The sequence below is a fragment of the Enoplosus armatus genome, chromosome 11 (assembly GCF_043641665.1).
Source record: "Enoplosus armatus isolate fEnoArm2 chromosome 11, fEnoArm2.hap1, whole genome shotgun sequence".
Classification (NCBI taxonomy): Eukaryota; Metazoa; Chordata; class Actinopteri; order Centrarchiformes; family Enoplosidae; genus Enoplosus; species Enoplosus armatus.
In genome coordinates, this window is record NC_092190.1 from 24106207 (window position 1) to 24118354 (window position 12148).

The 12148-nt window shown below is 43.7% G+C and overlaps 1 protein-coding gene across 1 annotated transcript; it reads left to right on the top strand.

The window, feature by feature from the left end:
- Positions 1 to 642: 642 nt before the first annotated feature.
- Positions 643 to 11507, top strand: LOC139292256 (interferon lambda receptor 1-like). The gene is made up of 7 exons (XM_070914526.1): positions 643 to 691; positions 2084 to 2213; positions 2498 to 2673; positions 2956 to 3101; positions 3325 to 3481; positions 4016 to 4131; positions 10743 to 11507. The coding sequence occupies exons 1-7, from the start codon at positions 643 to 645 to the stop codon at positions 11505 to 11507; spliced, it is 1539 nt and encodes a 512-aa protein (XP_070770627.1).
- The last annotated feature ends 641 nt before the right edge of the window (positions 11508 to 12148 follow it).

Genomic DNA, 12148 nt, shown 5'->3' on the forward strand with positions numbered 1-12148 from the left:
GCGGTCCATGTTCGGTGCTTTGACAGTCCGCGGTCGCTCAAAGTGGTTGATAAACATGGAAACGCCTCTCGGGACAGGTAGCTGTAATATCAACCCTGCCGTTGTATGTTAGGAACAGTTTGTAGCTTCTGGCTTATTATTTTAAAAGCTTTATAGCTCGTCAAGTTAGTTTACATGCTGGACCGTTAGCTAGCTAGCTAGCTAGCTAGCGATGCATTTCCGGCGAGCGTCTTGATGAAGGGACAATTTGCTCGTCGTTTCTTGGCAGGGTAACGTGAGATAACGTTATCTGTCTGTAGCAGTCCAGTTTTTACAATTTTGTAAGGGTCTTTTAATGAAAGTAACGTTAAACTGCATGTTTTAAGCTAACCCGGCGGCTAACTACACTTTCAAAGTAAAGGTGTTTTGCAGCTCACAGTGTTTACAACACAAAAGTTAACCGTGTTAACTTAATATAATGCTGAAAGTCTTACTTAAAGTCTTATGTGCAGTTAAATAAGACAGCTGTCAGACATGGTGTCGGTGCTTAATAATAAGTAGTGATAAAGACTCAGTCGGACTAACTCCAGATTTGTTGCGACAGAGAGTGATCATAGAGAAAGTGAAAGCTGACGGCGGTGCAGCAGGGATGAGTCGGCCGTCATGACTGCCCTCATTTGGATGCTCACATGGCTGCCTCAGGTCCTGCCAGGTGAGTACACACCTGCTGCTATGTGTCAGTCTCTCAACCTCCTCCTGAACGCAACACATTTTGTCTGTTGTAAGTAAAAAGCCTGTGTGACGTGCAGTCCAAGCAAGCACCCACCTCCGGGTCTGGAAAGCCTGCATTCTTTCTAATGGCCAGCAGGGGAGGGGCGACCCCGCTGGTTGCAAGAAAACTCAGATTGTATAGAAGTCTATGAGAAAAGGACCCTACTTCTCACTTGATTTTTGACCTCAGTTGAAATTTTCCTAATGAGTTTATGGTCTCAGTCGCTAGTTTCAAGAGTTCTTCAATACAGCGTGATGTTCATTTAGTAAATTATGGTCCCATTTAGAGCAAAATGGACGTTAAAGCAGGGTATGCTTTAGGACGTTGCTACTACAGTGACCTGTCAATCAGAATAGAGGCGTTCAGTTGCGCTAAAAGACACTGTAGGAGCTGGCTGTTCATATTTTCAAGTAAGTATATTTACAAGCTAACTTTATTAGCAGGGGTTTCGCACGCCGTAGCCAAGAGCCGGTATCGGTGGCCGTGCATAGTGTCCTCAGGTTCTCAGATCCCCAGCTCCACCCTCTTGTCCCTAATATGGTCACCTCTGGTTCCAAAAAAACCAAGATGGCGACGGCTGAAACTCGAGTCTTCAAAACGGTGGTCCACAAACCAATGGGTGACGTCACGGCGACTACGTTCACTTCTTTTACACAGTCCATAGGTCCAAGTGAGATAAATGATCTTATCTCCCAGGGAGTCTTGGTCGAGATGAGATGAGTTTTGTCACGTAACTGATGAAATATGCCAACAGGTCATCCAGTCCACTGAAAGCCGATTTAAAGCAAGGGTGAGCTGACAATCACTTGACATTATAGCGGGTAGCATTAGAGTGATTCAAATACACACAGCAAACATAGAGGCACTTTAGTTGCCGCTCACTGAAAAGTACACGCAATACTTTTAAATATGCGATATGTTTTTATAAATGGGGTCTCAAAAATGCTGTATGACGCTTCCAAAAACTCTTCATTTAAACAAAGTACAACATTTGGGTTGATGTACTGGTCTTCTGAGAATCAAAACATTTCGGACCACCAACGGTTCAGTTGGAGATTCCAGCGTTATGTTAGTAGCGGCCAAGGTGGCCCGAGCCTCAAGCAGAGATGACGAGCGGGCTACAGAGGTCGAGTAAGCCCACTTCTTTCTCACTCCACACCCCCAGGATTTTTTAAATGTTCAAACTTGAAGTCTTTTGCTCCAGCTGATGCTGACTCTAGTGGTGTCTCTTGAGGCCTTTTATCGGATTTAGTGCTTTATTCATCTTTTTCATGTATGCAAAAAATAATATATGCACATATCCATTCAATGTCCTGTTTGTTTGTATTCCAGCTGTGAGTGACCTCCCCCAGCCTGTCAACGTGAACCTGACCTCGAACCATTTCAGGCATATGCTGACATGGGAGCCCGGACCAGGGACGCCCACAGGAGTCTCCTATCAAGTCACAGTTCACACAGAAACGTGGGTGCCATCTGTGTTTGTGTTTATACTTGTGCTGCACCGACAGCGTCCCGTGGAGTCCTTTTTATAGAATCAGGCAGTGGCAGCCATTTTGAAGCGGGCACAGGAAACAGGGATTACAGATGTTTGTCGGTTTGTGAATGTGAAGCCAGTGGTAGTGGTTGGCTTTCACTGTCAGCTAGCTTAGCCAAAAGCTAACTCCTGTGGTCAACCTTTCATTTTAATAAAAAGAAGACTCTTGAGCCCCTAAAGTATGCTTTGCTCCCTCCTCTGCGGTCCTGCAGGGGCACTTCCTGGCAGCCAGTGGATGGCTGCGAGCATGTCCAGCGCCCACTGGTTTGCAACCTGACCGAGGCCTTCCTCGACCAAAAACAGCTCTACTTAACCCGGGTTACAGCGCGGATGAGAGCACGGGCCTCACCACCAGTCACCCTGCAAACATTTCAACCCATCAAAGACAGTAAGTGGCACTGCACTGGTACTGGAAGATGTTGGAAAAAAAGGGGGCAGATAATAGAGATGGCTTTTGGAGATACCAGTCCACTCAGCCTCTGTGCACCTCCCACACCTCCTGACACTCACTTACACTGATCCTTACACAAAAACGTATGTCATTTGTAGTGTTGTCGTCACCCCTGTTGGTAAGCACTTTAGAAGTAGTTAGGTTGACATTTTCATGTGGCGCAAAGTTGCGTTTAAGTAACTAAAGTGTCTCTTCTGTCCCCATATCTGCGTCTTCTAGCTGACCTGGACCTACCACTGCTGACGGTGACGCCCTGCGGCAGCGATCTGTGCGTGGACCTTCAGCCTCCCATGGAACACCTTAGGGAGAGCTATGATTCTCTGCAATACAAACTCAGGGTCAAGAGCAGTGTGGACGGCGACCAGGTACTGTACATGGACTCGCATACAGAGTTGGGGTGCTGCATTCAATATATACATATAGAATGGTGTAGAACTGGTGTCTGATGAGCCTTAAAACTCACGGATGTGTTAATCAAGCTCGACCTCTTTACCTTTAATCTATGAGAGTAATGCTGTGTTTGTCGTGGTGTTTTCTCTGGTCTTGGACTTGTCTTGTAACAGCTGTCTGTGGTCTCTCTGTGTGCAGGTCTTTGATATCAAGCATCTGAGAAAAGAGGTTTTGAAGGGTCTGGCCCATGGCCGACAGTACTGTGTCTCAGTGTGCTTCTCAGAAATTCTGCTGCCTCGGAAGTCCAACTACAGCCAGCCCATATGTGCTTTCCTCCCTGGCATCTATACTGCAGGTACAGGTCACTGTGTTTGTGTGCTCGTTTCTCCCATAGGCTGTGTATAAAGAAGGACGACATGACAGCTCCCCAAAAGTGAAGCCAAAACATGTCGATCGTTAATTAGTTATTTGATGCTTTTAAAAAAACATGAGAAATGTTTGAGAAAGAAGTATTAACTTCAAGACAAAAAGTTACAGTTGAGTTACAAGATACAAGTCTTAAAACTACGAGATGTAGTTATAATTTACGGGAGAAGGGAATAAAGTCGTATTTACAGGAAAAATGTTGTTTCAAGAATAAAGTTGTTTTATTTTGAGAACGAATTGAGAACACGCGAAAGACATTTACAAATTTCAAGAATAATCAATCAAATAATTTTATTTGCCACATGCAATCTTGCAAGATACAATCACAGTGAAATGATATCATAATATGTTGAGAAGTATAGTCCTGATATTATGGAATACATTAATAGAACCAGGAGAAAAAGGTGTCCGTGTTTTGAACATATATGTATATATGTATATGAGACCCCTCTCCTCTCTGCAGACCCGTTGATCTCAACCGTGTTGTGTTTGTTGATGGTGTCTGGTGTGGTCACTGTGGCCCTACTCATCGGAACTGGTTTCATCTGTCTCATAAGGAGGCCATTGCCACCGGTCCTGGTAAGTGATACTTACAGTTAATTGTAGTGTTGAAAGTAGTAGGTGGTAGAGAAAAGCAGTACTAGTGGTAGCAGTTCTTGGAATGTACCCGGGCCGCCTCATTTGTGGTTATATTTTTCAGGTAAACGAAACGACTATTAGAGAACTGAACTTCCGCACTCTGAAGTAATTCCAAGTAATTCGACATCATCAAGTTTGCTGTGTGTTTGTAATTGTGTTTACAATTAAAAAAAAAAAAAAAAAGCCGTTTTATTTGTGGCGTAACAGCAAGCAGTTCACACTTAACTTTTTCTGAGTAAAGTAACAGGAAAGAACTGCAGGGGGAAACAGACTTTGAGCGAAACGCAGACGTTCTGTACATAACTCAAGTGAACTGTGGCACAGTTGTGGTTGATCTGTGGTGTGAGAAGAGACAGGAGCAGATAGCAGCAGGCAACCTCGCTGTGTGTTCTGCAACAGGACGGTTGTTGGATGTACATTAGTTTGTCTTCTTGGATAACTGGCTGCACTGAGCGTTCAATTTTCTAGTTTTTATGTTCCAGTTCCGTAACATTTCTTAATGTTAGACATTAAGTGAATGAATATAATGAAAATATGTCCAGGACTTCATTATTCTATCCCTGACAAAGTCTGATATGTTAGGATTGTATAATAGATATATTGGAATGTTGTCCAAACACCAAACCAAAGGAAACCAAAGGTTAACCTTTCATTGCTTCATTGGTTAACACGACTTTGTTTGGTTTTATATGTAAAGATTAAAAAAAAGAACAAATACTAAATATGCACCAAGGTGATGTCACTGGAGCAATATTTTTTGACCTATGTAAGGCATTTGACACTGTGAATCGTGAAATTTTACTCCCCTTATTCATCAAACAGACTCCCGGTAGAATTGGTCAAGTAACATCTTCCCCCTCTATCTGTCTATGTCTATGTTGGGATACCTCAGGGTAGCATTCTTGGTCCATTACTTTTTCTCCTGTATGTTAATGACTTGCCTACAGTCTGTGAACATTCTGCTCGTCCTTTTATACGCAGATGATACAGTCATTTTTTCTCCGACCCAATTATTGATAGGATAACCACTAAACTCTCTTCTGATTTAACTAGTTTTAGGTAACACCATCTTTACTATACATGTAAAAAAAAACAATAAAAAAAAACAAACAGAATGCAAGTATTTCTTTTTCTTTCATGAAACTTTTGTCCATATCTCACCCCATAGTTTTGGTTAACCAGAGCCTCTCTGTAGATATGTCGATGTTTATCTCCACCCACCTCACGTTTGAAGTGCATGTTCAGAGACTTATAAAAGAGTTGAATACTAAACTGGTCTGGTCATATCACGTATAGGTATTAATCTGCACAATTACATAATTTCCTTCTCCCTTCTCCACTTTTACTATTATTTACTATTATTATATATATAACCTGAGCTGTCTCAGATGAACCAAACCCCAAACTTGCTTTCAATAATGATTTTTTTCTGTACATACACTAAAATGTGTTTAAAGAAAATAGAAATAGAGAAAATGAAACATTTATACAGGTGTGTCCTTCCAATCTCTTATGTCAGCCCTTCAAATTCTTGTGAACTTTTACAGCAGGAAATATACAGTATATATTCAGATGTTAAGTATTAATGGTCTAGTTTGTAAATGGTATCACTTAGCACTTAGGCAAGTTAAAAAAGGTGGCTAAAGATGATTGATGAAATTGATTATGATTAATAATTAATAATTATGATTGCTACAGTACTTTTTAAATGGGTCTGTTGTGTGTTGAATTATTGAATGGCTGTGCCACTGAACACGTGAACCTGGGAAAAAAAAGGTGGGTGGGGGTTGACATTTTCTAAAGTGAGACCTTTATTCATTTTGTAGTTAACAATAGCTTTTGAAACCATCAAATCATATGAGTCATTGGCTGAGCTTTATTATTGCGTGCTGGGATATAAGCTCTGTTGTGTGTGTGGGCGTCGGTTACAGTTGACCTTTCTATTATATGTGGTGTTAGTCTGATGCGAAGGGGATTTGAACACGCTTTCTCATAAAATAAAGCACGGTTTCATGTTCCATTATTAATTGGCTTCAGTCAACCGCAGAGGCAGCGAGGCACAGCGGGGGTTTCCCCCTCATGCAGGACTCGTACGTGGCCGATAAATTGAATGTGACGCGAGGCTACCGGTTGCTCACCAACAGTTTCTTTTCCAGAACGCTGTGGCACACCCAGCCCCGTCTCACTGCCTTTTAATATGATTCAGCACCATTTCCAGTGGTGGGAGACGTGTCACTTGGTGGCACATTGACGAAACACAGCATTTTTGTTAAATGTCACAACTGTTTACAGTCTGATAAGTTGAGGTCAGGCTTTGATGACAGCTAAGCATCTCCATCCTGCTGAAGCAAGACCGGGAATCCTTGCCGGGCTCAGCTGCAGTTCCTGTTGTGATGCATCTAGAGCTCTATGTACAGGGTTCGTACAAAGTCTTGAAAGTTCTGGAAGATGCTTTATTTTAACTGTTAGGGATATGGTCACATTTTCAACATAATCTGGCGTTTCATCTACGCAGTCACTCATTCGTATTTAAAAATGAAACAATCCTGTCATCACACTAGCTGTCTCTCTGGTGTCCCACACCAGACGCTGGCCGGAGCTAGATTGTTTGACATTGGTACCTTCAAAGTTTGGTTTAGGTGCCTTGAAAGTGCTTGAAAAGTACTTGACTTTTCCTCTGAAAGAGCTGAACCCTGCATAAAGCAGCTGATCGAGTGCGTAAAGATATACCAACATTTAAGGAAGCTGTGTCTAAATTTGTCAAAACCTTGTGCTGAAAGGATTGGTTTTTTACTTGATTAGTCAATTAATCAACAAGTTAAATAATAGTCATTAACTTGTTGACTGAACTGAGAGGACCTGCAGGTGTCTTCTAACTGACAGCCCACACTCCTGTATGCCGTGATGAGTCTCAGAGCGCTATGATACAAGTGTAGACATGAGTTTTTATGTTCATTGAGGTGGTTTCCTTTTTTTTTTGTGCACCCACAATAACAAATATTGGATCCGTGTGAGATTATATCGACTGTTATGACTGAGAAGGTGTAGGCTGAAGCTGTGGCTTTTCATGCCTACGCTTCTCACAAAAACTAAACGAAGGGTAGTTTGAAGTTGTAAAAATAAAAGCTGCACAGACCAGACAACGAATAAAAGTTGGCTATGCACATTTATTTATATATATATATATATATATATATATATATATATATATATATATATATATACACACACACACACATCAAGTCATTTCTTTTATTTGTTTATTTATATAGACCCCTTTTATGTTTTGTTTTTGTAGGTGGAGCTTGGGTGGAGGCAGAATAATTCACTGAATGTGTTAGCTAACGCTAGCTAGCAAGTTTTGTTGGCTTGTTTTTTAACAATGGCTGAAGAAAGTACGAGTTTCTCTGAATGTGCACAGTCACACATTCGGTTAAAGTTAACATTAACCAGTGTTTAGCCTCCAGCTAACACCGTGACATAATCATGACATCCGCACTACAAGGGTCTATAGCCCAATATCTCAACAGCTTCAACAGGCTTTCTAATCTGTACAGCACATGACACCCTGTGGTTCAGGAAAAACTCCCCACATACCAGATCAATCACTGTTTTTGGTAGAAATTATATTTCTACATGGCAAATAATTTACTAGTAGGTGTAGTAGAGTAATAGAAAACCAACAGACCCAACAGTCATGACATGCATGCTGCTGATTCTGTGTAATTGAATCATTAATTGAAAAGGGGCGTGTTCAAAATAATAGCAGTGTGGAGTTCAGTGCAAGTCTTTGGCCGTGTTCGTCAGGTTGACTGCAGAGAGGAAGAAACTGTTTTTGTGGCGGGAGGTTTTGGTCCTGATGGACCGCAGCCTCCTGCCAGAGGGGAGGGGGTCGAACAGATGGTGTCCGGGGTGGGAGGGGTCGGCAGCGATCTTCCCTGCTCTCCTCAGGGTCCTGGAGGAGTACAGGTCCTGAAGAGATGGAAGGTTGCAGCCGATCACCCTCTCTGCAGAGCGGATGATACGCTGCAGTCTGCGTCTGTCCTTGGTGGAGGCAGCAGCGTACCAGACGGTGATGGAGGAGGTGAGGATGGACTCTATGATGGCGGTGTAGAAGTGAACCAGCATCGTCTGTGGCAGGTTAAACTTCCTCAGCTGCCTCAGGAAGTACATCCTCTGTTGGGCTTTCTTGATGAGGGAGCTGATGTTCAGCTCCCACCGGAGGTCCTGGCTGATGATGGAGCCCAGGAAACGGAAGGACTCCACAGTGTCCACTGGAGAGTCACACGGGGTGATGGGGGCGGGTGGGGCTGCGCTCTTCCTAAAGTCTACAACCATCTCCACTGTCTTTGAAGCGTTAAGCTCCAGGTTGTTGCTGTTGCACCAGGTCACCAGGTGGTCAATCTCTCACCTGTAGGCAGACTCATCCTCTCCAGAGATGAGTCCGATGAGGGTGGTGTCGTCCGCGAACTTCAGGAGCTTGACGGACTGGTGACGACGTTCAAATGATTTCATGACCACAGAGGTCAGGGCGACGGGTCTGTAGTCATTTAATCCTGTGGGCCCTGGTTTTTTGGGGACGGGGATGATGGTGGAGGCCTTGAAGCAGGCTGGCACGTGGCATGTCTCCAGTGAGGTGTTGAAGATGTCCGTGAACACCGGAGACAGCTGATCGGCGCAGCGCTTCAGGCAGGATGGGGAGATGGAGTCTGGTCCAGCAGCTTTTCGCGGGTTTTGTCTCTTGAAGAGTCTGTTCACATCTCTTTCAAGGACAGACAGAGGTGTCGATGCTGGAGGAGTGGGGGGCGCTGTGGTGGTAGGAGGTGTGAGAGTTCAGCCCCAGGTGTGATGAGGGGGTTGGGGCTGTTGGGCTGGGGTTGGGGCTGTTGGGCTGGAGCTGGTGGGTGATGGTGTGGGGGATGGTGTCAGGACTGTCCCATTGTCTTTCAAAGCGACAGTAGAAGACAGACAGTATACAGTATTCATGCACACATACTGCACATATACACACGCAAACATAAATACACATACTGGTATGTTGCAGCAATACATTAGTTATCAACTGAGTAAACAAACAAACAAACAAACTGACTTACCTTGTACACATGATTGGAACTCGATTCTGCCATTTCATGCGTTATTCTTTTAATTTATCCTGACCCTTGTTTCTATTTTCAGCATATTTATTTAAGATAATACATGATTTTCATATTTGATTGTAGCAGTATTTTGATATTTTCCCAAACAAGACGTCCGTAGGCTCTTTTGGATTTGATAGTCATTCAGTAGGGAAACCGGGCTTGTGTTGGTTTTAAGTCAGGAAGTCATTTCAAGCGTCTGCATGATTCATTAGAAAAAAGAAAATGTCATTTATCTGCAGAGTGTTGTGACTCCAGCTTCTGTCTGTGGCGTGTGGACCTACATTGTTGGGCTCATCAGTTCTGGTTGGATCTGTAGTTTGTCCCTTCAGAAAACCTGACTTTTTCTTCCTTTTCCTCCAGCCTAATTGGTCTCGGGGTCCCAACTGCAATCTTACCGCAAAATCTGGGTTTATTTTCATTTTTACCTCTGTTTCTTCAGTGAAACATCGACGTTGAGCTGAACAAAATGAGTGAATGAATCGATTTGATTGACAGAAAATGTATCTGTAACTACACTCATAGGCCAATTTCTTCTTTTTACTTTCTTCCTTCTTTTTTCCTCGTTAAAAGGTTTTATTTTTTTGAGATTTGTGATGTCGGGCTATATAAATAAAATTGACTTGACATTGTATTAGGTACACCAGTACAATATGATGTAGTGGGACTATTTCAGTCGGGATTGTCCGTCGCTGCATCCTGGTGCTCAGCGCCGCCCAAGATGACTGTGATCTGTTTAAAGAAATACAAACAAGCCAGAGCGCTCAGTGCTTATTTATGTATTTCCCATAATGTCTACAAAAGCTGGCCATTATAAACTTTGTAAAGGTAGAATTTATGACAGTTCAATACAACTGTTGCAATACATTGTGTTTTAATTGATTAGTCAACATGTTCTGGTTCCAGCTTCACACAAGTGAGAATCCGCGCTGCTTCTCTTTTGTCTTATTTAATAGTAAACAGAATATCTTTTGGGTTTTGGACATTTTGAAGACGTCACTTTGGGCTCTGCAAAGCTGCAATTGGTGTGTTTTTCCATTATTTTCTGACATTTTATAGAACGAAATGATCTATTACCTGAGGAAATAGTCTGCAGATCCGTGAATAATAAAAAAAATATATATATATTGATATATGTATATAAGCCTTTTAGTTTCCATCATTCCGTAAATAAGTCTCAAAATATTGGCAAATGCGCATCACGGCTTACCAGAGCAAAGTGTCCCTCATGACGGGAACAAAACCCAAAGGGATTCAGTTACGTGTAACATCTAAAATAGAGGGAATAAAGCAGGATTGATTGACTGATTGTTGTTTTCACACAGTTTGAGTTGTGTGGAAAAAGCAGGGACAAGGTTGTTGAGTATCTGCAGTTGATCTGACCCGCTGGCTTTCTCTCTCTGTTTGTGTCAGACATCCATCCGTCACATAGAGGAGGTTCTGGTCGTTGCACCCTTCACCACGTCCTTGTCCTCTCTCTTGAATCTTGAACCGACGGCGCCCTCTTCTGGCGGGAAGAGGAACAGCCAAGCCTCCTCAGACGAGAGCGATGGGGAGAGTGTGACGGAGAGCTCGGGCAGGAGCCGGGGAGGAGGAAGAGGAGGAAACTATAAACTGCGAGTGGGCACTAACCTCCTCTCCTCCTCCTCCTCCTCTTCATCTTCGTCATCTTTACCTCCTGAGCCTGGACGGCAGCCGGGCTTCTCCTCGAACCGAAGGTCGGTCTTCTCTGATCCCCAGCCCGAACCCCAGCTTGAACCCCAGCTTTCAGCGGAGACGCCTTCCAGAGCTGGACTGAGCCAGGCGCCGAGCTCTGATGCACTGAGCTCTGATTCTCGTGCCGGTCTGGTCCGGCACGCCTCAGATCCCTGTCCTCCTAAGGAAGACAAGGAGGCGGTGGAGGGGGACAGCCAAGGCGTGAACCTCCTCACGTTAACCTTCGGCAGGCGCGAGGAGGAGGAGGAATCGCACGTCGACGTGGCAGAGGTGGAGCCTTCCTCTGCTCGTGAGGGCAGCATCGGAGCGGCGCCCTCTCAGACTTGGGACACAAAGGCAGTTGCCATAGAAACAGTCTCCCACTCTGTCTCTGATGAAGAGGAGGAGGAGGAGGAGGAGGAGGAAGATCACTCTGGATATATGGGGCGTCCTCATGCAGATGTCTTCCAGAACTCATTATAGACATCTTGGGGGGGGGGTCCAGAGTCAGAACATGGTCTCTTTTCTTTTCCGTCAGTTTACACGAGGAAGCACCGACTTTGATCAGTACATATAAACACATACGGTCACAGACTCGCACACCTCTGGTTCACCTTCAGGTCACAGTCCATCAGTCCCATTTCAGGTTCTGCTCTCTCTGTGTGACACTCGTTTTGGCTTTAATCAGCGTAGCAGGCCTTTTTACTTTTACCAGGCGGGGGGATCTGCAGAATGCGTCCCAGAACCCAGGAGTTCCTTGGGGAGCCGAATAACGAGGTTCTACGGGAAGAAAGTTCCTGTTTTAAATTTTACGCCACATCTTCCACTGTTGCATGAGTGGGGACAGTTGAACATGACCCCAAGATGTCAACTAAAATCAACTTTTATCCAAAGCAAAACGTACGTTCACTTCACCATGTTACCATTTTAAATATATTTCATAATATATCTTTTTCTACGTCTTCTATTAGAAATATAGAAAACCTCTCTCTCCATGTAGTTTAGTGTACATTATCCTCTGCAGCTGAACGAACAGTTACCTCTCACAACCTAAAGAAGCCATTGGTAAAACTCACCTTTTACCTGCTTGTTATAAACACACATCTGCAGCTGGAGGATATTTT

What these genes read in the sequence shown, in the direction of transcription:
- LOC139292256 (XM_070914526.1), top strand. Translation starts at nt 643, where the DNA reads ATGACTGCCCTCATTTGGATGCTCACATGGCTGCCTCAGGTCCTGCCA. An exon ending in ATTTCAACCCATCAAAGACA is followed by an intron (nt 2,674 to 2,955) that starts GTAAGTGGCACT and finishes TGCGTCTTCTAG; the next exon opens with CTGACCTGGACCTACCACTG. An exon ending in GGCCATTGCCACCGGTCCTG is followed by an intron (nt 4,132 to 10,742) that starts GTAAGTGATACT and finishes TGTTTGTGTCAG; the next exon opens with ACATCCATCCGTCACATAGA.